The following is a 22,912-nucleotide window of genomic DNA, read 5'->3' as shown; positions in this document are numbered from 1 at the left end:
TACTATATCATAATTATAAGATAGTATCTAATAAGTATGACTTAGTCTTTCATAATTATGACTTAGCATTTCAGTAATTATCAGAATCAGAAGTACTTTATAATATATATATATATATATATATATATATATATATATATATATATATATATATATATATATATATATATATATATATATATATATATATATATATATATATATATATATATATATATATACATTATAATTATGACTTAGTGTCTCATTCTTATGACTTAAATTTTCATTATTATTTTAGAGTTCCTATTGTATTTATTTATTCCATACTTCTGTAATAACATGAACCCAGTACTAATGGATGTTTGACACTAACCAGACCTCCGACCACAGGGGGCGCTCATGGCTTTATGTTCAAACAAGAGGAGAACTCTCCTTTGTTTTCAATCACTTCCGGTTCCTCAGCAGCAGCCTCGGTAGTGCCGCTAGTGTATCGGTACTGGCGTCCAGGACGTGTGTAGACCAGGGCCTGTAGGACTTAGACCCATGAGCCGTAGAAGGAGCCTGGGGCCGGGCCTGGGCCTGGCAGAGACCGGCCTCCCTGCGGAGCCTCAGGCGGACCTCCTGCTGGACCCGGAGCCCGACGAGGAGCTGCTGTGTGCGGTCACTGACATCACGGAGCACCTGGGTAGGAACATCACGGTGGTCCTGGAAACCGCGCTCTCCGAGATCCGCAAAGCCGTCAGCACCAGGATCCGGGTCCTGAAGACCGAGCTGCGGGAGAAGTCCGCAGAGATCCACATCCTCAAAGTGAGGCTGGATGCGGTTCAGAGGGACGGGAAGGAGGGCTGTCCGGGCACGGCCGAGCTGTGTTCTGAGGTGGCCTTTAAGACGAAGCAGGCCGGCACCGAGCCCCGGAGAACCAAGGGTTGTGGTTCTGTCCTGCCCGCCGTGAAGAAGGAGAAGATCGACGCCATCTGCGACTACCTCATGAAGGACAAGAACTCCAGGAGCAGTGCAGACACGGACGGAGACCAGGGTCCGGGCCTATGGGGAGACGGAGCCATGTCTGGACCCGGGCCGGTACCAGGAGACCCGGAGTCCGCCACAGACGACCTGTTCGGAATGCTACCCTCCAGCAGCAAGAGGATCTACGACTACGACTGGATCACACCGATGGACTACACGACCGAGCTCAAAGGTACACAGGCACCACTGGACTACTGGTCCACCAACTGGTCCAGTTCCTGGACCACCAACTGGTCCAAGAACTGGAATTTTCCTTTCAGAAAAGGAAATCCAAAAACAAAAGAGTGGTTATTTAATTTTCGTTTTCAAATTGAAAAACTAAAATTAAAGGCATATTCTTCATCAGGGTCAATAAGGGGATCAAAATAGAACTGCAACTAACCATTATAATCATAATCGATTAATACAGTAATTGATTAATCAATTAATCATATGTAAAGATAAAAAAATAGGTTATATAAAACACATTTAAACCCTGTTTAAGCTGATTAAACTGAAATAAAAGTGTCTCTGAGTCACGGTCAGTGACATTAATCACATGACGTAGCGAATCGATAATGAAATTTGTTGCAAATATTTTGAATAGTCAGTTTTTATTGATTTAATCGATTCGTTGTTGTAGCCTTCATAAACAAAAATGAAATGAATTGTTGCTACATCCGCTGTGCTGAGATTGTGCATTCAATTTTGAAGTTAATGTTAAAGTAAAATAAAGTTGATTTTTTGGCATAAAGTGCACTTCATTGACACATAACTTGGTGAGATATTCAAAATACATTACACTTCTTAATACACAATATTAATGTGAATTACAACCAAGATATCATCGTAATCTCAGTATGACAATGTGCTCATGGCAATTCCAGCATGTCTACCGTCCCAGTAGGTGACACTGGAACTTGTTCTTTTCAAAATAAGAGCGCATATATGAGGATGCTGTTGTTTTTTTAGTGCCAAAATATATGAATGAACTCTCTATTTGCTCTGCTGTTTAAAATGTTTTTAAACAAAATGACATACAGTACAGAATAGCTACAAAAACACGCAAACTGTGAAACAAAATGACAGAAAAATACACAAAATTACAGAAAGTGACCCCAAAAAGGCACAAATTGACAACAAAAATGACGCTTTTCATTATGGTGGGACCAGAAGTTATTTTTTATTTTTATTTTATTTTTTTCAAAATAAGAGCACATATATGATGACGCTGTTGTTTTCCTGGTGCCGTGTGGAGCTGTTAAGCCTCTTCCATCCACTCCCACTATGGTGAGATTAGATATATTAGCAGTGATTTCTGCAGATGACAAGCCTTGTTTTTCTATATCAAAAATGATTTCAGAGTATGGTTTCATTTATTTTTTCATTTATTTATTTGGCACACATTAAAACAACATTTAAGGTGAAAGGAGGGAACGAAGCCAAAACAGGCTAACAAACAAATTAAAAGCAGGCTAACAAACAAACACTTACAAAAATAAGAGACAAAATGCACAATTCATCTTTGATATATGAGGAAAACTAATATAATGGAAAAACTGGTGTTTTTGTTGTTTTTGTCCTGTTTTTAGTTTTAGAAACAAACAATGAAAATCAACCCATTTTGTGTGTTTTAGTGTCATTTTGTGTGTGTATGTGGTTTTTGTGTCTGCCTTTGTTGTCATTTTGTGTATTTTTGGAGTCGTTTGTGTACTTTTTTACATTTATCTAATATCTGCTGATTTGTGTGTTTTTTGTTTAATGTGTTCTTGTTGTCATTTTGTGTATTTTTCTGTAATTTTGTTTCAGTTTGTGTGTTTTTGGAGCTATTCCGTAATTTGTTAGTTTTAAACAGCACGGAAAATATAGAGAGAATTCATATATTTTGGCACTAGAAAAACAGCAGCATCCTCATATATACGCTCTTATTTTGATGTTGTTTTTTGTCCTCTGATATTTCTGTTTTTTGTTTTCAAAAACAAAAATTGAAAATCAATTGATTTTTAGATGTGTTGTTGTTTTTGTGTCATTTTGTTTTAGTGGTTTTTGTGTCTCTTTGTTGTCATTTTATGTTTTATGAGTCGTTTTGTGTATTTTTGGAATTTTGCTGCTGATTTGTGAGTTTTTGGGAGTTATTTTGTGTTCTTGTAATTTTGTGTATTTTTCTGTCACTTTTTGTATTTTTGTTGTTTTCTGTGTTTTTCTGTTATTTTGTGTAATTTTGAAGTATTTTGTGTTGTTTGTTGTTTTTTGTGTTCTTGTAATTTTGTGTATTTTTCTGTCATTTTCTACATTTTTGTTGTTGATTTGTGCGTGTTTTGTGGTCACTTTCTGTATTTTTGTTGTTGTTTTCTGTATTTTCCTGTCATTTTGTATATTTTTGTTCCACATTGTGTGTTTTGGAGCTATTCTGTGACGTGTTGTTGTTTTGTGTGTTATTGTGTCTTTTTGTCTGTTTATCATTTATTTGCTGATTTGTGTGTTTTTTGGGAGTTTTTGTGTGTTTTTGTTATTCAGTGTGTTTTTGTTGTTGTTTTCTGTATTTTCCTGTCATTTTGCGTAATTTTGTTTCACAGTTTGTGTGTTCTGGAGCTAGTGATGTGTTGTCATTTTTAAACAGCAGGGAAAATATACAGATAATTCATATATTTTGACACTAGAAAACAGCAGTTTCCTCATATGTGCTTTTATTTTGAAAAGAACAACTTGCATATATGCGCAAATACAATCTCAGTACGAAAACACCTGTTTTCCTTTAATGAAAAACAGGTGTTTTTTTTTTTTTGTTTTTGTCCTCTGGTATTTCTGTTTTTTAGTCTTAGAAAAAAACATTGATAAAGACATATTATTATATATTATTACTATATATATATATTATAAATTTTTGTTTTTTAATTTGAAAACAAAAATCCCAGGGATCTCCAAATCATTTTAGTTCAGGGGCCAAATACAGACCAGTTTGACCTCAAGTGGGCCACAGATTTTATGTTAATAATAATAAATAATGCATTGGATTTTATATAGCGCTTTATCATAGACACTCAAAGCACTTTACAGAATGAAGGCATGATTCTTTCACTCCACACTTGGTGGTGGTAAACTGTTGGAAAAACTTTAATGTAGCTTTGTTCTGGGGGTCTCCACCTGGGACCCACATTTTATCCCAGTCATTAAATCACAACGTGTTTTCTTTTTTTTTTTTTTTTTTTTTTTTTTTTTTAGAATTCAACAAAATGTAGTTTTTCAAAATGATGTTGAAAACACATGTATTATGTTTTTTTTAAAACATAAATCTATGTTTTCCTGTTCAACATGCATTTAATAGCATGTCTGTCAAAATAAAAGTTTCTTTCAAAATAAAAACCAGTATTTATTTATTTTTGACCAGCTGTCCGCGACCCACCAGTTGAAAATCGCTGCCCTAATTTACACCTTCACGTATAAATTATTTATAAAGTATAAACGAGACTGAAAATATCAATGATTTAAGTGACCTTAAATTTAAATTCACTTCCATTTTCTTCATATTATGAACAATTATTTAATTTGGTCGAATACTCTGAGGAAATTTGGTGAAATTTGAATGTGTTTTAATGTGTATTTGGATGGACTGATACTGTAGCTCTACATCTGAATTATTCTGTAATTTACACAATGATACATGTGTTTTTCTGTCATTTTTGCTTTCTCCTACTGGCCAAATTAGATGTTCTAAAGCAGCATAAGCAACTGGAGGCCCGGGGGCCACCTGCGGCCCTCAGTATAAATTTTTAGGGCCTCCGAAGCAAATCCCCCGAAATTGTGATTATATATAGTTATATATAAAGCCCACAAAAACACAAAATAACTCCCAGAACACACAAATTGTCGGCAAAATGCAAAGAAGTACACAAAAAATGCAACAACCACCACTTAAACAAACCAAATGACCACAAAAAACACACAAAAACAACAACACTTTACAGAATAGCTCCAAAGACACACAAACTGTCAATAAAATTACAAAAAACGACAGGAAAATATAGAAAACAACAAGACAAATAAAGAAAGTGACAACCAAAAACACACAAATCGACAACAAAAATGCAGAAAATGACAGAACAATACACAAAATTAGAACAAGAACACATTAAATAACAAAAAGCACACAATAACTGTCAAAAACACACAAATCCACAGCAAAATGCAAAAAAGTACACAAAAAATTCCAAAAATACACAAAATGACTCATAAAACATGAAATGACAGACACAAAAAACATTTAAACACATCACAGAATAGCTGCAAAAACACACTGTGTAACGAAAATACACAAAATGACAATAAAATACTGAAAAGAAAAACACAGAAAGTGATAGAAAAATAAAAACAATTATGACAAGGTTTGCATGAATATTTCAATGGAAATAAAAAATAGAAATATTTCTAAATCTTATAGAGGGCTATAATAGAAGTAAAACAGAGCAGAAAATACATAGGTATAGATTTAGTCATTTTAAAGGACTTTTCAACTGTCGCCACCACATAATATTTAGATATTTTATTAATGTTTCTTAGTAAATTAAAGTTTATTAAGAAACAGTTTATATTTAATGAATAAAAATCTATATTTTATAATGTATAGGAAAATATGCAGGACAACAACACGTTTACACAAGAACAAGAGAAAAAATATACAAAATAATCATAAAATAACTTCAGAAAACACATGAAACAACAACACAATAAATGAAAAAAAACTTTTAAAAAATGAATCAAAACAACAAAGGGACTGTCCTCTGAAGCTGGATCAGTATATCCTGGATCAGTATACCTTGAGATTAATCAATATTGTTTGATGGAGAATAAACAGTTTATTACAGCACATGTGTTTCTATTTATGTATCCTTCTCATTCTGGGTGCAGTCTATGTCTCTGATCCTGTGTTCATACAGATCAGCCTACATCATAATATTTATATATTATATTATCTACAGGACTGAGGCTCTCAGCATCATCACAGAATACATGAATTAATTAGCTAATAAATTAATCCACACACATAGGCTTCATCAGCTGACTAATGTAGAACAGTCTTTATACAAAAGGACTCCAAAAACACACAAAACAACAACAAAAAAGACAATGAATTAAAAAAAATATATATACAAAAAATCACTCCAAACTCACCTAAAAACAACAGCAAAAATATTCAAAAAGACTCCAAACCACACAAATAATAACCAAAACACATTAAATGAAAAACTAATTACAAAAAGGATCCAAGCAAACAAGCAACAAAAACACAATGAGACAATATTACAAAAAATGACTTCAAACACACCCAAAACAAAAGCAACTAATATATGACTTAAGAAACAGCTAATCTGTAAATGTGTACACCTTCATGAGAACATTATGTATGAAATATATTTTATTGGCATATGTTACACTCAAAACATTGGCTTTAACATGCCATGTGCCAACAACTTGAAATAAAAAAATAAATAAAAAACATACAATCTGCCTGTGGCTTTTAAACTAACTTTGACTTTAGTGCAACTTAACTGAGGTATACGCCTAGCACAACAAATAAATGCAGAAAGTTACTACTTTCTTTTTAGATTTTATTGAAAAAACACAAGCTAGTCAACATTCGGCACTTTTTTGTTACAATGTCTCCTGCAGTGGAAAGACTTTCCTAGTTAGAAAAAGGTAAAAAAAAAAAATCAATATGGATGCATTTTGAATCAATCCGGGAATATCGCAATATATCGCTGAATCGATTTTTTTCAACACCCCTAGTAGTACAGCTTCTCTTTGACACGGAATGTTTGGTTAGGTGAAGCCCGCTAACAGAGATTAATCCAGGATATAATTATCGAGCTTTGTTGTTCCCCCCAAAAGGCTTTAAACACACTAAACAACCACAAAAACACATTAAATTAAAAAAGCAATTACAAAAATTACTCCAAACTCACCTAAAAAACAGTAAACATTTAGAAAAACTCCAAAACACACAAATAATAACAAAAACACATTAAATGAAAAAACAATACAAAAAATGAATCCAAACGCATCTTAAAACAGCAAAAATAAAAAATAAAAAACGACTCCAAACACACCTGAAACAACAGCAAAACTCCTAAAATACACTAAACAACATAAACACAATAAATAAATTACAAAAACAATACATGAAATGACTACAAATGCACCCGAAATTAACAAAACATGAATTATTGAGTAAATGAAACTCAACACTTTTGGTGCTGATATTGCATGATTGCAGTCATTTTTAATGTTAAATTATTGAAAAAAATAAAAAAAAATTCAGAAAATCCTTACATTTTCCTCAAATTATGATGTAATATTTCCCTTAATTAAATTGAAATTGGTCACAAATTCTAGTAAATGTAAAGTGTAGATCCTGTTGGGACTGATATCTGTCACATTGATTAGATATTGTGAGATTCTTACATATTTAGTATTTTATGTATACATAGGATTGCAAACTGTGGCAAAATAATGCTTAAATTACTGGTTTTCCTGCATAAAATCTGTGGCCCACTTAAGGTCAAACTGCTCCATATTCGGCCCCTGAACTAAAATGAGTTTGGGACCCCTGGTGTAAAGGATTTAAACAGGTAAAAGATGAGGAAATGGTAGAAAAGTGTAAATGGAAAGGGAGGCGCGCGGTTAGCTAGCTTAAATTGGTTAACTCGGTTAGTTATGTTAGCTGTGTTAACTCGGTTTACTAGGTTAGGTCGGTTTGCTATGTTAGCTAGGTTAACTATGTTAGCAACGTTAGCTAGGTTAGTTAGGATAGCTAGATCAGCTGTGTTAGCTAGGTTAGCCCAATTAACTATAATTGGGCCTAGGTTTACTAGGTTAGCTCGGTTTGCTAAGTTTGATTTGTTAGCTGGGTTAGCTCGGTTTGCTAGGTTAGCTTGGTTTGCCATGTTAGCTATGTTAGCTAGGTGAGCTATGTTAGCTTGATGTTTGATTGGCATGTGATGGAATGTTGATAGTTGTATTGTGTCAGTCATCAGGGATCCAGAGTGCGACAGCGACAGCGCCCCCTCTGGAGAGGAGGACCAGGCCCAGGAGAAGCTGGACCACATCCAGCAACCCCACTTCTCCATGGAGACCCAGAACTCTCCTGGGGAGGGGGGCAGCTCCCTGAAGTGTGATGACGGTGTGTGACTCTCAACCATATACACTCAAACATTTATACCCATGGTTTCTGATATTTGTCACAGTTGCCAGAAATAAACACCAATTCAGCCTCATCTTTGTTATAGAATAAAATACACAGTAGCTTCTGCCAACGCAAATATATAATAATAATTGAAAAGCTTTCTTTTTCAGAGAGAAGTTTGTAAGTTGTAAGGTAGCCAAGGTGCAGGAGGCACCCTCCATATCGTTTTTTCTTTTGTCGTCGTTATTTCCTTTTACACCGTTTGTCTGATTTTGACAAATAATCTATCAAAAAAATTCAGAAAGTTCCCAAGATTTATGCTATCGCTTTATAATTTGTAAATACGTCAATTTTTTGGACGTATTACATTTTTTCTTTCACATTCATTTCCCAACCTTTTCAACCCATTTCCACTTTTTTTCAACCTTATTGCTAATGTTCAGCTATTGCTAGGCTAATTCTTAGCTAATGTTAAAGCTAGGCTAATGCTAACTAGGTTAATGCTAACATTAAGTTAATGATAGGTTAGTGCTAATGCTAGGTTATTGCTATTGCTAGATTAAGGCTAATTTTAGGTTAATGCTAACTAGTCTAATGTTAATGCTATGCTAATTCTAGGTTAGTGTTAATGCTAGGTCAATACTATTGATAGGGTAATGCTTAGCTAATGCTAGGTTAGTGCTAATGCTAGGCTAATACAATTGCTAGGCTAATGCTAGCTACGTTAATGCTAGTGCTAGGTTAGTGCTAATGCTAGATTAATGCTATTGCTAGGCTAATGCTTAGCGTGCGTGCCATGAAATATAAATGTTTTGCACCACCAAAACCAAGGTCGCGTATCCCAATATTGGGTTACCGACCCCGGCCACTTCTTCGTATCCTACGACGCCACTTGCGGCTTTAATTATAATTGTAATTTTAAAAATCTGTTGCGGTTTTAGTTATTATTAAATTGTAATGGAGTTTAGATAATTCACTTTGTAATTGTAATTGAAAAAATTATAAAATTCTATACAAATTGTCAATTATAATTTCATGTCAAACTGGTGAACCATGTTATAGTTCTACACATACTGTATGTAGTTAAGCTTTCCCACATTTTACCATTTAAAAATGTTTTTTAAAATATTTTCATTGATTAGGAAGACTAAACAGGTAATTAATGGATTGGAAATAACTTAGATGATAGATATTTGTTTGTAGTGTATTTTACAGCTGATTTAGGACACGTTATCATTAGATATGATAACACAAAAGGCAGGTCAGCTTTTATTAGGTTATTCAATTCAGGCTCAGTAATTGTTTAATTGTAATTGAACTTTAGTAATTGAGAACGTAATTGTATTTGATTTTCTAAGGAGAAATTGAGAAGTTAGCCTTAGCATTATCACAAGTTATAATTGTCATTAGTTAGCATTAGCGTAAGTTAGCATTAACATTAACCTTGCATTAAGATTAGCCTAGCATTAGCATAAGACACCATTAGCATAAATTAGCATTAGCATGACTTAGCGGTGACGTAAGCATTAACATTAGTAATAAATATAATATTGGCTTTTTTCGCGGAGACTCAAAGCGCATTACAGAAACTATTATTTATTCACATCAGTCACTCATGTCAGTCATACCAGTGGTGGTAAGCTACAATGTTCCCACAGCTGCCCTGGATTGGACTGACAGAAGCGTGGCTGCCATGTCGCGCCTACGGCCCCTCTGACTACCATTAATATTCATGCACATTTCATAATCATCCATACCAGGCAATGTAGCTAGAGCGGGATTCGAACCCCGAATTAATGGTTATTGGACGACCTACTCTACCACTGATCCACTATCGCCCCATTAACCCAGCGTTAGAATTAACGTTAGCATAAATTAGCATTAGCCTAGCATTAACATTAACCTAGAAATAGCATTAATCTAGCTTTAACATGCAGTTAACATTAGCCTAGCGGTAGCATTAGCCTACCAATGGTTGAACATTAGTAATAAGGTTTAGATTCATCCACATTCTGCGTTCAACGATCCCGTGATTTTGTTAAGGTGAATTATAGGGCCCTACCTATGTTACATTGTTACCGGTGGGGTTAGCATTAGCTGATGTTGTGTTTTGTGTTTCCAGGGCAGCAGAAGTTTGGTGCTAACGCGTTCATCTGCTCCCTGTGTGGAATCTTCTGCCCTGACCCTGTGTTCCTGGAGGAGCACCTCAAACTGCTGCACTCGGACTCCGTGGGGCCCTCGCAGTCCAGCGGTGGCGATAGCAGCTGCGACGTCACACAGAACGATGGCGACGCGGGGCCGCGCACCAGCGTGGGTGCGGGCCCCGAAGGTGCTGCCCTCAGGAAGGAGGTGAAAAGCGAGGGCGGCTATGAGTGCGGTGACTGCGGCCGACACTTCAACTACCTGGGCAACTTGCGACAGCACCAGCGCATTCACACAGGGGAGAAGCCCTTCATGTGCCCTGAGTGTGGCGAGAGCTTCCGCCATGCAGCCCGTCTGAAGAGCCACCGGCTGGTGCACAGCGGGGCCCAGAGCCCCTTCCCCTGCCTGCAGTGCGGCAAGGGCTTTTCTGTGCTGTCGGGACTCAAGAGGCACCAGCGCGTGCACACGGGGGAGAGCCCGTACGCATGCCCTCAGTGCGGCCGGCGCTTCAAGGAGCTGGGGAACCTGTACACCCACCAGAGGATCCACAGCGGGGCCACGCCCTACTGCTGCCAACAGTGCGGACGCAGCTTCCGTCACCTGGGGACCTTCAAGAGCCATCGCTGTGTGCTGCCGCCATAACACCCCCCCATGCCCCCCGCTAATGTTACAGACTTCTAAAGATGTCTCTGGTTAAAGCATGTGGCCTGCAGGGGGCAGTGATGAGGACAATGATGATGGTCCCCGCCATAGACATATATAATAAAGGCTAGATGTCACGTCCTCACTCAGGTCGCTTACCCATAACATTGTGTAGTACTGGTGCATGCACTTTTTAAATAACCGTAACTTTATTGTTTACTAAAATAAGGTTATTTAATATCCACCGATAAACGGGTACATTGGACAGACTGCGTACAGTAAACTCATAATAAGACACAAAGCAGACAGAGAAGCTCTGCCGCCGCCAACCACACACACGCTAGCGGTCGCTAATCCCAAAAAGTCTCAACAAGAAAAATGACAACAAATACTACATTCATTACATGTTAGAAGCAAACAGGAAGTCTGATTATTAGCCAAGAGTCTGATAAAATAAAATGTTAAATGAGTGACAATAATCTGTAACCGTGAGATTTACGCTAGTCTACGTAGTGGGCAGAACCTAAACTAACTTAACTCTATGACCCCCAGTTTTCTTATCGGCTTTCTTCTGCTTTTATTTTGGAATAAATTAAAATATTCAAAATCGCATTATTTTAGTAACAACATGATTGGACGAGTCCAACGTCAGTGGGCGGCGCTAACATCTGCATTAAAATGAGAAAACGCCTGTGTTCTTAGGCTCCGCCCGTTGACGCCGTCCTCGACCAATCGGACACATTTCATAATAAAAGTCAATAAATTGTCTTCAGAGACGGACGAAAGGGACGGCAGTCGTCACTTTGGCAACTTTTCTGTACAGAGTAAAATAATAGTACCTTAGTAACGTTAGAGCGGACTCTGGAGACAGGAAGTGACCATAGCCTCAGGACAGGAAACAGGAAGTGACCATGGTCTCAGGACTGGAAACAGAAAGTGACCCTGTTTCCCGCCAAAATCTAGCTTTCACAGACAGCATTGAAGAACGGAAAAGGAGGAGGAGCTCAGCAGCGGTAAATTAGAACCATTGGGGGCGTGGCCTTTAGTCTTTTTAACCCCACCTTAACTTGCTCATTTCTTGCCTCTTTTGTTCCACATTTTTGCCCTTTTTCATGATTGTTTGCCACATTTTGCTCATTTAACTCAACTCAACTTTATTTATATAGCACAAATTACAACAAAGTCATCTCAGTGCGCTTTACAAAATAGAAAGTCCATAGTAAGAAAAAGAACCCAACAAGACCCACATGAACAAGCATTTAGTGACAGTAGGAATAAAAAAAAACTCCTTTTTTATAGGAAAAAAAATCTCCAGTGGAAGCAGGTTCAGAGGTGGCAGCCATCCGCTTTGACTGGTTGGGGTTAGTGAACAGAAGGGTAAACAGGATAGGATAGAAGGATGGTCCTTCCGAGTGTCCCAGACTAACCTGGTTCATTTTTATTTGCTCATTTTTTGGCCACTCTTTAATGCTTTTGGACCATTTTAAGTCACTTTACACTTTTTCCTTGCCACTTTTGGACCATTTCTGGCCACCTGTTACTATGTCAGCCTCCACTAAAGAAATATTAATAATGCAAAAAAATTATTGTAATTATTACATGTTTAGTTAAAACCAGTAATAATTCAAAATATTGTATTATATTAGTAATATGTTATAAATGTGACATTTATTTGCAATAAAAAATAGGTACAAGATTTCCTTTTACACATATACATCTAGAAATGGTGCTTATGTAAATCCCTCTAGAGAACTCGACTAGAAAAGACCCAATAAACAGTGAAATCAATAATAATAAATAACGTTATTACATAATAAGGATACCTTAAATCGGTGTTTCTTGATTGAGGGTACGTGTATCCCGAGAGAGTGGAAAATTAACAAATAAAGTGATATAAACTAGAAATAAATCTATTCGAACACCCAATAAATCATTGTTTTTCAACCTTGGGGTCGGCATCCCAGGTGGAGTTTCAGAAAAATTAAAATAGATTTTTGAATTTTTAAAATTATTAATGTAATTTATTTTTTTTTTTTGTAAAACACAATGTTGTATTTGCGGGAGTGGATTAAGGGCACTGAAAGAAAAGAAAAACAGGACTGGGAAAAAAGGCCAAGAAAATTATTTTTACAAAAAATCAAGACTAAAAAAGATTGAGGCAATTATTATTTTTAAAATAAAGATTAAAAAAAATGAAAATAAAGTTTACAATTTGGATTTTTTTATCTTCCACTACCACTGCACTAAATACAAATAAATATTTAGTGAGATTCTTTAAAATGTTTGAGAACCACTGCTATACATAATACTTTAAGAATAACCACATTAAAATAGTCATAAAAAGATGTCCAAAAGAAATGATTACGGATTTTGTAAACAAACATATTCTTAAAAGCCTTGTGTCAACAACAATCTATCAGCACTATTATGTGTCTGCCCTTGTGTCTGGCATCTTCACTCAGTAAATTTCTGTAGGAATCATAATGTAAGACGTTTTTAATCTGGTGGTCTCAGCCTTGCACAACTATGCTGCATGATTAACTCATTCAGTGCCAGCCGTTTTTGAGCATTTTGACTGATTTTAAAAACCCACAAAATATTTTCTACAATGACTATCTGAAATCTGACACCAGATTTTGAAAGACTCTACTTTCAACAAAAAAAAAAATAATTTGTTTCTGGCTCGTTTCGTTCTTTTGTAATCAGCCTTTGAATAGAGCAAGTTTTACACAAATCTTCAGTTTCAGAGCAAAAAGCTGATAAAACAGCCTTTCCCTGTCAGTGACTTTAAAGCAATTTTTTTTTTTTTTTTTTTTGCTTTAGTGACAACTCTAACATCTGACCATTGTTACCTTATATAAAACAAAAAAAAAAACACTGAGACCAGCTGAGCGTTTGGATTTGAAATGACGAGTTATCTCGTCAATGGAACTGAGTGAGTTAAGCTGCATTTTTACTATGTTCAGAATTGTAGCCATGTTAACGTTTGCAAGAAACCACACTGTTTTTAAACCTGTTTAGATTTCAGCGAGCTAAGTGTATTTAGGTTTGTGCAGATCACTTACTATCGCTCAGGTACCACAGACTGCACCAGAGAGCTGCCTGTGCTAAGATGGCGTCCGTAACACATCTAGCCTTTATTATGATATCTATGGAAGTCCTGTACTATTTATGTGTTTGAATGTCAGTAAGAACCACTCCTTTGTATGAACCAATAAATAACACCTAATAGTTCATTTTGTCTTTTTTTTAACAGTTTGTTTATAGGGATGTAATGATTAATCGTAAGGCAGTTAAAAATCGATTCATAGGTATCACGATTGACATCGATACTTTGAAAATTGAATCGCAGTACTTTTTTTAAACAGCAGAGGGCGCTATATACAGTATGTATCCCTTCTCTTGTCCAGCAGTGTACACGACGGGCGGACTCTGCTACTACTTCATTTCTGGCTGCATTCTACGCTTAAACATGTTAATAAATGATTCCTTACCCCTATAGCACCGAAAGAATACCTGTAATATTACGTGAATATCTGTAAAAGTCACGTTTTTCTATTAGCTCTGTGTGCTAGCATAGCATCTCTTCTTCACTGCCCGCTGCTGGTCCAAACAACTGACGTAAATCAGTGAAATTACTGTTTTTTTAAAAAAAAAATTATGTCCAATTGTTAAGGCACAAAATACATTTTCAGTTGCACTTTTAAAAAGAAAAAAAAAGCAGTTTTGCATTGTTTACTAGAGAAGCATAATTTAAATTAACAGGCCTCTTCTTCATTTGTATTATTCCTTTATTTATTTCATTCAAGATTTATTTTTAGTTAAATTGCATTGTTTTGAATAGTTTATCAAGGGATTCTTTTGACAATGAAAAATAAAAGGAGAATAAGGAGTATTTTCTAATTTTTTTCCCCCCAAAAAAAGTAATATTTTTCAGTCATCATTTGCCTACAGTCCCATTTTGTAAAATAAATTGTGAGAGAATTGTATCGTGAACCCAGTATCGTGAATCAAATCGTATCGGGAGTTGAGTGAATCGTTACATCTCTATTAAATTGTTTATGTTAAGTTGAGGTTTGGTTTATTCAGACAAGGTTTTTCAGGGACCATAGACTGTAAAAAGCATGGACGGGACAAGCTCCCCGGTGGAGTGCATCTTTTATTTTTAGAGCTCCCCCTGCTGACTGGCTGCAGTATATGTCATAAGGGTTTATGACATATACTGCCCCCTCAATGATAACAGATGGGATGTGGATCAAACTGTAAAGTTAGAATGCATACATATCACATAACTTTTTTTCCAAACCTGAACTCTACTGTGATCATTGGTTTTTATTACCCTACATCAGGGGTGCCAGACTCCAGTCCTCGAGGGCCGTATTCCTGAGGCTTTTAGATGTGTCCCTGCTCCAACACACCTCGTTGAAACCAATGTGTTGTCATCAAGCTCTGCAGAAGCATGAGCCATTCAGTTAATTCAGGTGTGTTGGAGCAGGGACACTACTTAAAGTCTCAGGAATCCAGCCCTCGAGGACTGGAGTTCAGCACCCCTGCCCTACATTGTGTTCAAGTGCTATTTTTTCTGTGAAGTTTGTTTTTTAATAAGTTATATGAAGTTAAAAAATGGGATTTGGGACACCATTTAACTAGATATTTGAGTGTAAATATATGGTGGTTTTGTACAAACCTCTATGATCTGAACAAGACGTTGGTAGAATTTCCAATGGGAAAGATACTGCCTTTCAGATCCGATCCCAACTAAGCTGTTTAAAGAAGTTATTCCCCTAGTCTGCCCATCTTTGTTGGAGACAATAAATATATCCCTATCAATAGGCTACGTGTCACAGTCCTTTAAAGTAGCTGTACTCAAACCCCTTCTCAAAAAACCTACTCTTGATTCCAGCACTTTAGCAAACTACAGGCCTATATCTAATCTTCCTTTTATTTCAAAGATTCTTGAGAAAGTTGTGGCAGCTCAGCTCTGTGAATTTCTTCAAAACAACAGCCTGTTCGAGGACTTCCAGTCAGGTTTTAGAGCTCAACACAGCACAGAGACTGCTTTAGTTAAAGTAACTAATGATCTACTCTGGGCTTCAGATGAAGGACGACTCTCAGTGCTGGTTTTATTAGATCTTAGTGCAGCTTTTGACACTATAGATCACTATATTCTACTAGAGAGATTAGAGGAATTACTTGGAATCACAGGGACTGCCCTAAACTGGTTTAAGTCCTACCTATCTGATAGGTACCAGTTTGTACACGTGAATAAAAAGTCTTCTGTGTACACTAAAGTAAGCTACGGGGTTCCTCAGGGCTCTGTGCTAGGTCCAATCCTCTTCTGTATCTATATGATCCCCCTTGGTAATGTTATGAGAAAATACTCTGTTAACTTCCACTGCTATGCTGATGATACCCAACTGTATGTATCAATGAAGCCAGGTGAGACAAATCAGCTATCTAAACTTGAGGCCTGTCTAAAGGACATTAGGGCCTGGATGGACCAAGATTTTCTTCTTCTCAACTCAGACAAGACTGAGGTCATTGTACTGGGCCCGCGACACCTTAGAGAAACCTATGCTAGCCTAACTGCCCTAGATGGCATTACTCTGGCACAAAGCACAACTGTTAGAAACCTTGGGGTTCTATTTGATCAGGACTTATCCTTCAACTCTCACATAAAACAAACTTCAAGAACTGCCTTCTTTCATCTCCGTAACATTGCTAAAATCAGATCTATCCTGTCTCAGGGCGACAAACTAGTCCATGCTTTTGTTACCTCTAGACTGGATTATTGTAATTCTCTTTTAGCAGGCTGCCCGAGCAAGTCGCTTAAGACACTTCAGCTGGTTCAAAATGCTGCAGCACGTGTACTGACTAAAACTAGGAGAAGAGATCACATTACTCCTGTATTAGCCTCTCTGCATTGGCTTCCCATAAAATATAGAATAGAATTCAAGATTCTTCTTCTCACTTATAAAGCCCTAAATGGACAGGCACCAGTCTATCTCAAGGAGCTTGTAGTGCCATACAATCCCCCCAGAACACTACGCTCTCAAAATGCTGGACTACTCGTTGTTCCATTCATCTCTAAAAGTAGTATAGGAGGAAGAGCTTTCAGTTATCAGGCCCCACTTCTCTGGAACCATCTACCAACCACGGTTTGGGGGGCAGACACCCTCTCTACCTTTAAGGTTAGGCTCAAAACATTCCTCTTTGATAAAGCTTTTAGTTAGGAACCAGCTCATAGCTCATAATTAAGATGCAATAGGCATAGACTGCCGGGGGGGGGGTCTGGCATGCTCGGTTGGAGAGAGGTTGGAGAGGGCGTTAAGAGAGAGGTCATTTAGGTTAGAGAGGGACCGGAGAGGGTCCCATTCCTCTCTCAAACACTCCCTCTATGTCTGCTTCTTCCCTTGTGTGTTTGCTCCTGTACTCCTTCTGGCTTTTGTCTTGCAGGTCAGTGGGATCCTCAGTGTGGAGTTACAGAGACTCAGCGGCTCTGTCTCCACCCTTTTCTCTGCACACACCCAACACAGCATAACGTGGATGGCTGTTCATCATAGGAATGGGATCCACACAAGGTTCCTGCTGCTTAACAGAAGGTTTTCCTTGCCGCCATGATGAATTCATGTTGGGTGTGGGATACATATGTATGTGTATATACGTATATGCATATGTGTGTATCCATAAAATGAAGAGTCCGTCCTTAAGACTGCTCTACTGTAAAGTGCCTTGAGATACCATTGGTTATGATTTGGCGCTATACAAATAAAGATTGATTGATTGATTGATTGATTGATACTTATATTTTTATGTTCTTTTTGTCTAAAAAAACATTTTTTTTTCAATAAGAAAAACACAAATTTTTATTTTATTTTTAATCAAAACTAAGGTGAAAAGTGGAACATTTGGTATGAAGTTATTACAGCCTTGACTAGGACAATAATTGATAGGAACATTGATTCTGAGGCATTATTACTTTTAGAGAATGAAAAAAAAAAAAACTAAATGGGCTTACTGCAGGTAATATCACAAAAACTCATCATTAGAGCAGTTTGCTAAATGGGCGGGGCGTGTTACCAGGGCTCCTCCCACCGGACCCTTCTGTGCAGACTCTGGCTCCAAATGACATCAAAATTTGCAAGATGGCAGCTCCCCTAAGCGCTGTGTATTGGCTTCAAGAACGTTGAGTGGGAACAGCCACAGTGCACGTCCACTGGTTTCGACTGTCAACTGCCAGTCTTCCTCAAAAGAGTTCTACTGATTGCCTTTGAAGTTTCCTTTTAAGTTTCACTTGACTTCCGTGTAACAGTTCCAATGAGACTAATTTTGTCTTCATTTTGAATAGTATGTTTAAATGAAGTTTGGTTTATTCAGCCGAGAGTTTTCAGGAACGTTTTTCATCTCGCTGGAATAAAAAAAAAAATACAAACAGTGCATACTTTTACATTAAAATTAATTTATCTTGAATAGCTTTCATTTCATTCTCAAATTTACTGACAACCTTAATGAGCACTAGAGTATGAACCCCATTGGTTGTGATGATGATATGACATTTGACCTTTACTGCAGCTATCAGGTCAAAGTTTAACTTTTACAGTTAGTGGATCTGAAAAATCTATTTCCTATTTGGGGTTGTTCACTATGAATAACAGTCACTTTTACTGTGAAAGAGCTGTTCCAAAACCTCATTGACATTAAACCTTTTCCTCAAGGACATTTTCAAGAGAAAGAGAGAGCGTACAGCAATACACAGACATGTTTCACACAGCTAAAACAGCTTGGGGTCAAATTGACCCCAGAGGAACACCAATGCGTTTTCCGCACATTGAAAAACAAATCATCATGATCATTTTATGCTTAACCGATTGTACCCATCAAATTAGGAAAAGTTATGAAATATAAATTTTAAAAAGTCAATCATTTTTTGAGTGATGAACATCGAATGGGGTCAAATTGACCCCGTGGATAAAAGGAGGTTTAAAATACTGTAAGTTGTGTTCAGAGCAAGATCCAGGATGGCCATCATCCGTAATGTGAATTTCGATCAAGAAACATGATCTTTGTGGCAAAATGTAGGTTTTTGGGCACAGGGATTGTTATGAAATAACTTAAAATAGAGTAAATTGCATTCAGAGGAAGAAATAAGATGGCCCACCACAATTTATTTGTTTTATACATGGAAAGGGTAACATTTTCATAGCTTTCTTAAAGAAGTGAACATGTTAACCTTACTGTAAATTGCTACATATCAGCTCAATATTTGCACTTTGGATAAAGAAATCATTATAGGTTGACTTACCGTACCTGTAGTAACAAATAGAGCAAGACAAAAACAGAATATTAAACGTACGATATGCTCGGTAAAACGGGCGGGGCAAGTTCTCATCCGGGGATTTACAGCGGACTTGCTTAGAAACGGACTTTGAATTGTAACAGGACTTGGACCACGCGTGATGACATTTCACGAGTCCATGAGCACACAAGTCTGCACAAGTACACAGATTGAGAAACAGTCAGAGTGAGGTATCAGGTACCAGGAAACGGATGAAACATCCTCAGGTTTCAAAATAAAAGCCCAACTCGACATCCTCATTCCGTAAAACACAACTAAGAATAGAATACACCTTATGATCTCCAGAATGGAAATCCACATTTACAGCAACACAGTATAAGAAGAACCAAAATAAACACTAACATAGGATAGTAGTGCAGAATGTAAGACATACAGTAAATTAAAAAAAAAAAAAAAATTGATAAAAAATGTGAAAATGACAATTGAGAAATGGGTGGTTACAGTTATTATGTCAGACAATGGTTGTTAAACAGTCTGATGGCAGTTGGAACAAATTAACATGGCATTTTATTTTGATAAAGCCATAGACATCTTAATGCGTAGACGCCGCATCGACTGCTGCCGCCCACTAGAGCAGTGCGTCAACAGGGCGGCCATCTTAGACCGGTGGCAATCACTCCTACAGTGCATTACATCTATATTGAAATGATGTGTTTATGCTATTAAAGTTGTCATAAATCTCTCAATTCTCAAGCAAAACAAGGTTTGTGTGTAACATAAGTAGACATAAGTTCAACAAAAGGAACCCAGAAAAGGTTCAGATGTGCTCAGGTTTTTACCCCGTGGATAAGGCAAAACAGTGCATTTGACAATTGTTATAATTATTGTATAATTGTACTACTATTACTGTATTATTGTTATTGCTATTCTTATAATTATCATTATATTCTCATATTATTATTATTATTATTATTATTATTATTATTATTATTATTATTATTATTAATAATAATAATAATAATAATAATTATTGTAGCCAAAGAACTGAAATATTCAATAGATCTGATTGCTAAAATCAGATCTATCCTGTCTCAGGGCGACGCCGAAAAACTAGTCCATGCTTTTGTTACCTCTAGACTGGATTATTGTAATTCTCTTTTAGCAGGCTGCCCGAGCAAGTCGCTTAAGACACTTCAGCTGGTTCAAAATGCTGCAGCACGTGTACTGACTAAACCTAGGAGAAGAGATCACATTACTCCTGTATTAGCCTCTCTGCATTGGCTTCCCATAAAATATAGAATAGAATTCAAGATTCTTCTTCTCACTTGTAAAGCCCTAAACGGACAGGCACCAGTCTATCTCAAGGAGCTTGTAGTGCCATACAATCCCCCCAGAACACTACGCTCTCAAAATGCTGGACTACTCATTGTTCCATTTGTCTCTAAAAGTAGTATAGGAGGAAGAGCTTTCAGTTATCAGGCCCCACTTCTCTGGAACCATCTACCAACCACGGTTCGGGGGGCAGACACCCTCTCTACCTTTAAGGTTAGGCTCAAAACAATTCTCTTTGGTAAAGCTTTTAGTTAGGAACCAGCTCATAGCTCATAATTAAGATGCAATAGGCATAGACTGCCGGGGGGGGGGGGGGGGGGGGGGGCCTGGCATGCTCGGTTGGAGAGAGGTTGGAGAGGGCGTTAAGAGAGAGGTCATTTAGGTTAGAGAGGGACCGGAGAGGGTCCCATTCCTCTCTCAAACACTCCCTCTATGTCTGCTTCTTCCCTTGTGTGTTTGCTCCTGTACTCCTTCTGGCTTTTGTCTTGCAGGTCCGTGGGATCCTCAGTGTGGAGTTACAGAGTCTCAACAACTCTGTCTCCACCCTCTCCTCTGCACACACCCAACACAGCATAACGTGGATGGCTGTTCATCATAGGAATGGGATCCACACAAGGTTCCTGCTGCTTACCAGAAGGTTTTCCTTGCCGCCATGATGAATTCATGTTGGGTGTGGGATACATATGTATGTGTATATACGTATATATGCATATGTGTGTATCCATAAAATGAAGAGTCCGTCCTTAAGACTGCTCTACTGTAAAGTGTCTTGAGATACCATTGGTTATGATTTGGCGCTATACAAATAAAAGATTGATTGATTGATTGATTGATTGATGTGGGTGTGGAGTGGTAAAACCAGCATTTTAAATATATCCTAGCACATGTGTGACGTTTTTAAAAAATTAAACAGTTTGGAAATCAGTTAAAAATTCAACGAATAATTCCACTTAGAGATTGAGAAATACCTCTTTCTGTCGTAATGTCCATGCACCGCTGCCTCCACCACCACAGGTCCAAGATGGCGGCGCTGTTCACGTGTCTCTCCACAGTCTACGTATTATGATGTCTATGGTAAAAACTGTACTTTCTCTTTTATTGAATTTCAGTAACAAACAATAAATGGAAATAATTTACAGAAAGATGAATGAAATATAGACAGAAAATGTAAATAAATAAAAAATCCAAATATATGAATATATAATTACATACTTCAAATGAAACAGTTAAATAATTGTAAGTAGTCAATAGTTTTTACATCTTTGGGTTTTAATGACTATATGTAGTTCCATTAAAAAAAAAACATCTTAATGTAAATTTGTATTAATAATTAGTGTAAACAGCTTACCTGCTTTTTTGACATAGTTAAGGCCAACATTAAATTGGTTAAAAAATGGGGGGGGTCAATAAAAAACACCACATCCACATAGGACACATTAAAAAGATATACATTATGTTCATACATATATAAAAATAGACATTAGATTTTTTACTATGCACTTATGTACCAAGATAAAGTCATTAAATAAATGTCTAACAGAGTCAGAAACATTAATAACTTGTTATGCAGTTTGCTGTGCTGTATGGGGATGCTCCAATCGTTATGAAAACGGAGTGAAAATGTCTGGCTTCCCAACCGAACCAGGGAGAAGAAAGAAATGGTTAGCCAATGTCAGCAGGAGCAAGCTAAAAAAAAAACAATAATAAAAATCATGATTGTAACAATAAAAAAAATCTGTGAGGCGATCATATTCAAACACTTCTTACACTTTTTCCCACATTTAACACAATTAAAAAACGTGTTCAATAAAAAAAAGAAGATATGTAGCATATGTAGGTAGATAAAACTGTGTGAAGTAAACGCTATGTGTCTGCTAATGATCCCTTAATTTTCTAAGAAGAATTTAGATGTTATATTTTTTTAACATGAAAACAACAGTGTATCTTACAATGAGAAAACATGATAATGATAATAGTAATAAAAAATGAAAATACGAAAAATACAAATACAAATGTACTAGTTTGTTGGGGGATAATCCACTAACATGCCTTAATGCACACGTTAATGGCTTTAGATATGCTAATAATAATAATAATAATAATAATAATAATAATAATAATAATAATAATAATAATAATAATAACGTCTTACTGTTCAAAAGTGCATCACAAACCATATAATCTGCTCTAGCTCCATTGGCTACAATAGTAAACTGATCACTTGTGAGGCTCCATGAGCCGCCATTGCTGTAAAAAAAAAAAAAAAAAAACATTGGTGTGAACAGAGTTGCTACTTTCTCTCTATACGGCTCTGGTTTGATCCAATATTGTCC

General features: G+C 36.7%; 1 protein-coding gene across 1 annotated transcript; it reads left to right on the top strand.

Moving 5' to 3' along the window:
• The first annotated feature begins 415 nt into the window (after window positions 1-415).
• znf16l (zinc finger protein 16 like) lies at window positions 416-12,139 on the top strand. The gene is made up of 3 exons (XM_028474527.1): window positions 416-1,180; window positions 8,012-8,164; window positions 10,290-12,139. The coding sequence occupies exons 1-3, from the start codon at window positions 526-528 to the stop codon at window positions 10,949-10,951; spliced, it is 1,470 nt and encodes a 489-aa protein (XP_028330328.1). The 5' UTR covers window positions 416-525; the 3' UTR covers window positions 10,952-12,139.
• The last annotated feature ends 10,773 nt before the right edge of the window (window positions 12,140-22,912 follow it).

The sequence above is a fragment of the Gouania willdenowi genome, chromosome 18, assembly GCF_900634775.1.
Source record: "Gouania willdenowi chromosome 18, fGouWil2.1, whole genome shotgun sequence".
In the NCBI taxonomy this organism is placed as follows: domain Eukaryota; kingdom Metazoa; phylum Chordata; class Actinopteri; order Blenniiformes; family Gobiesocidae; genus Gouania; species Gouania willdenowi.
This window is presented reverse-complemented; position numbering and strand designations above follow the sequence as displayed.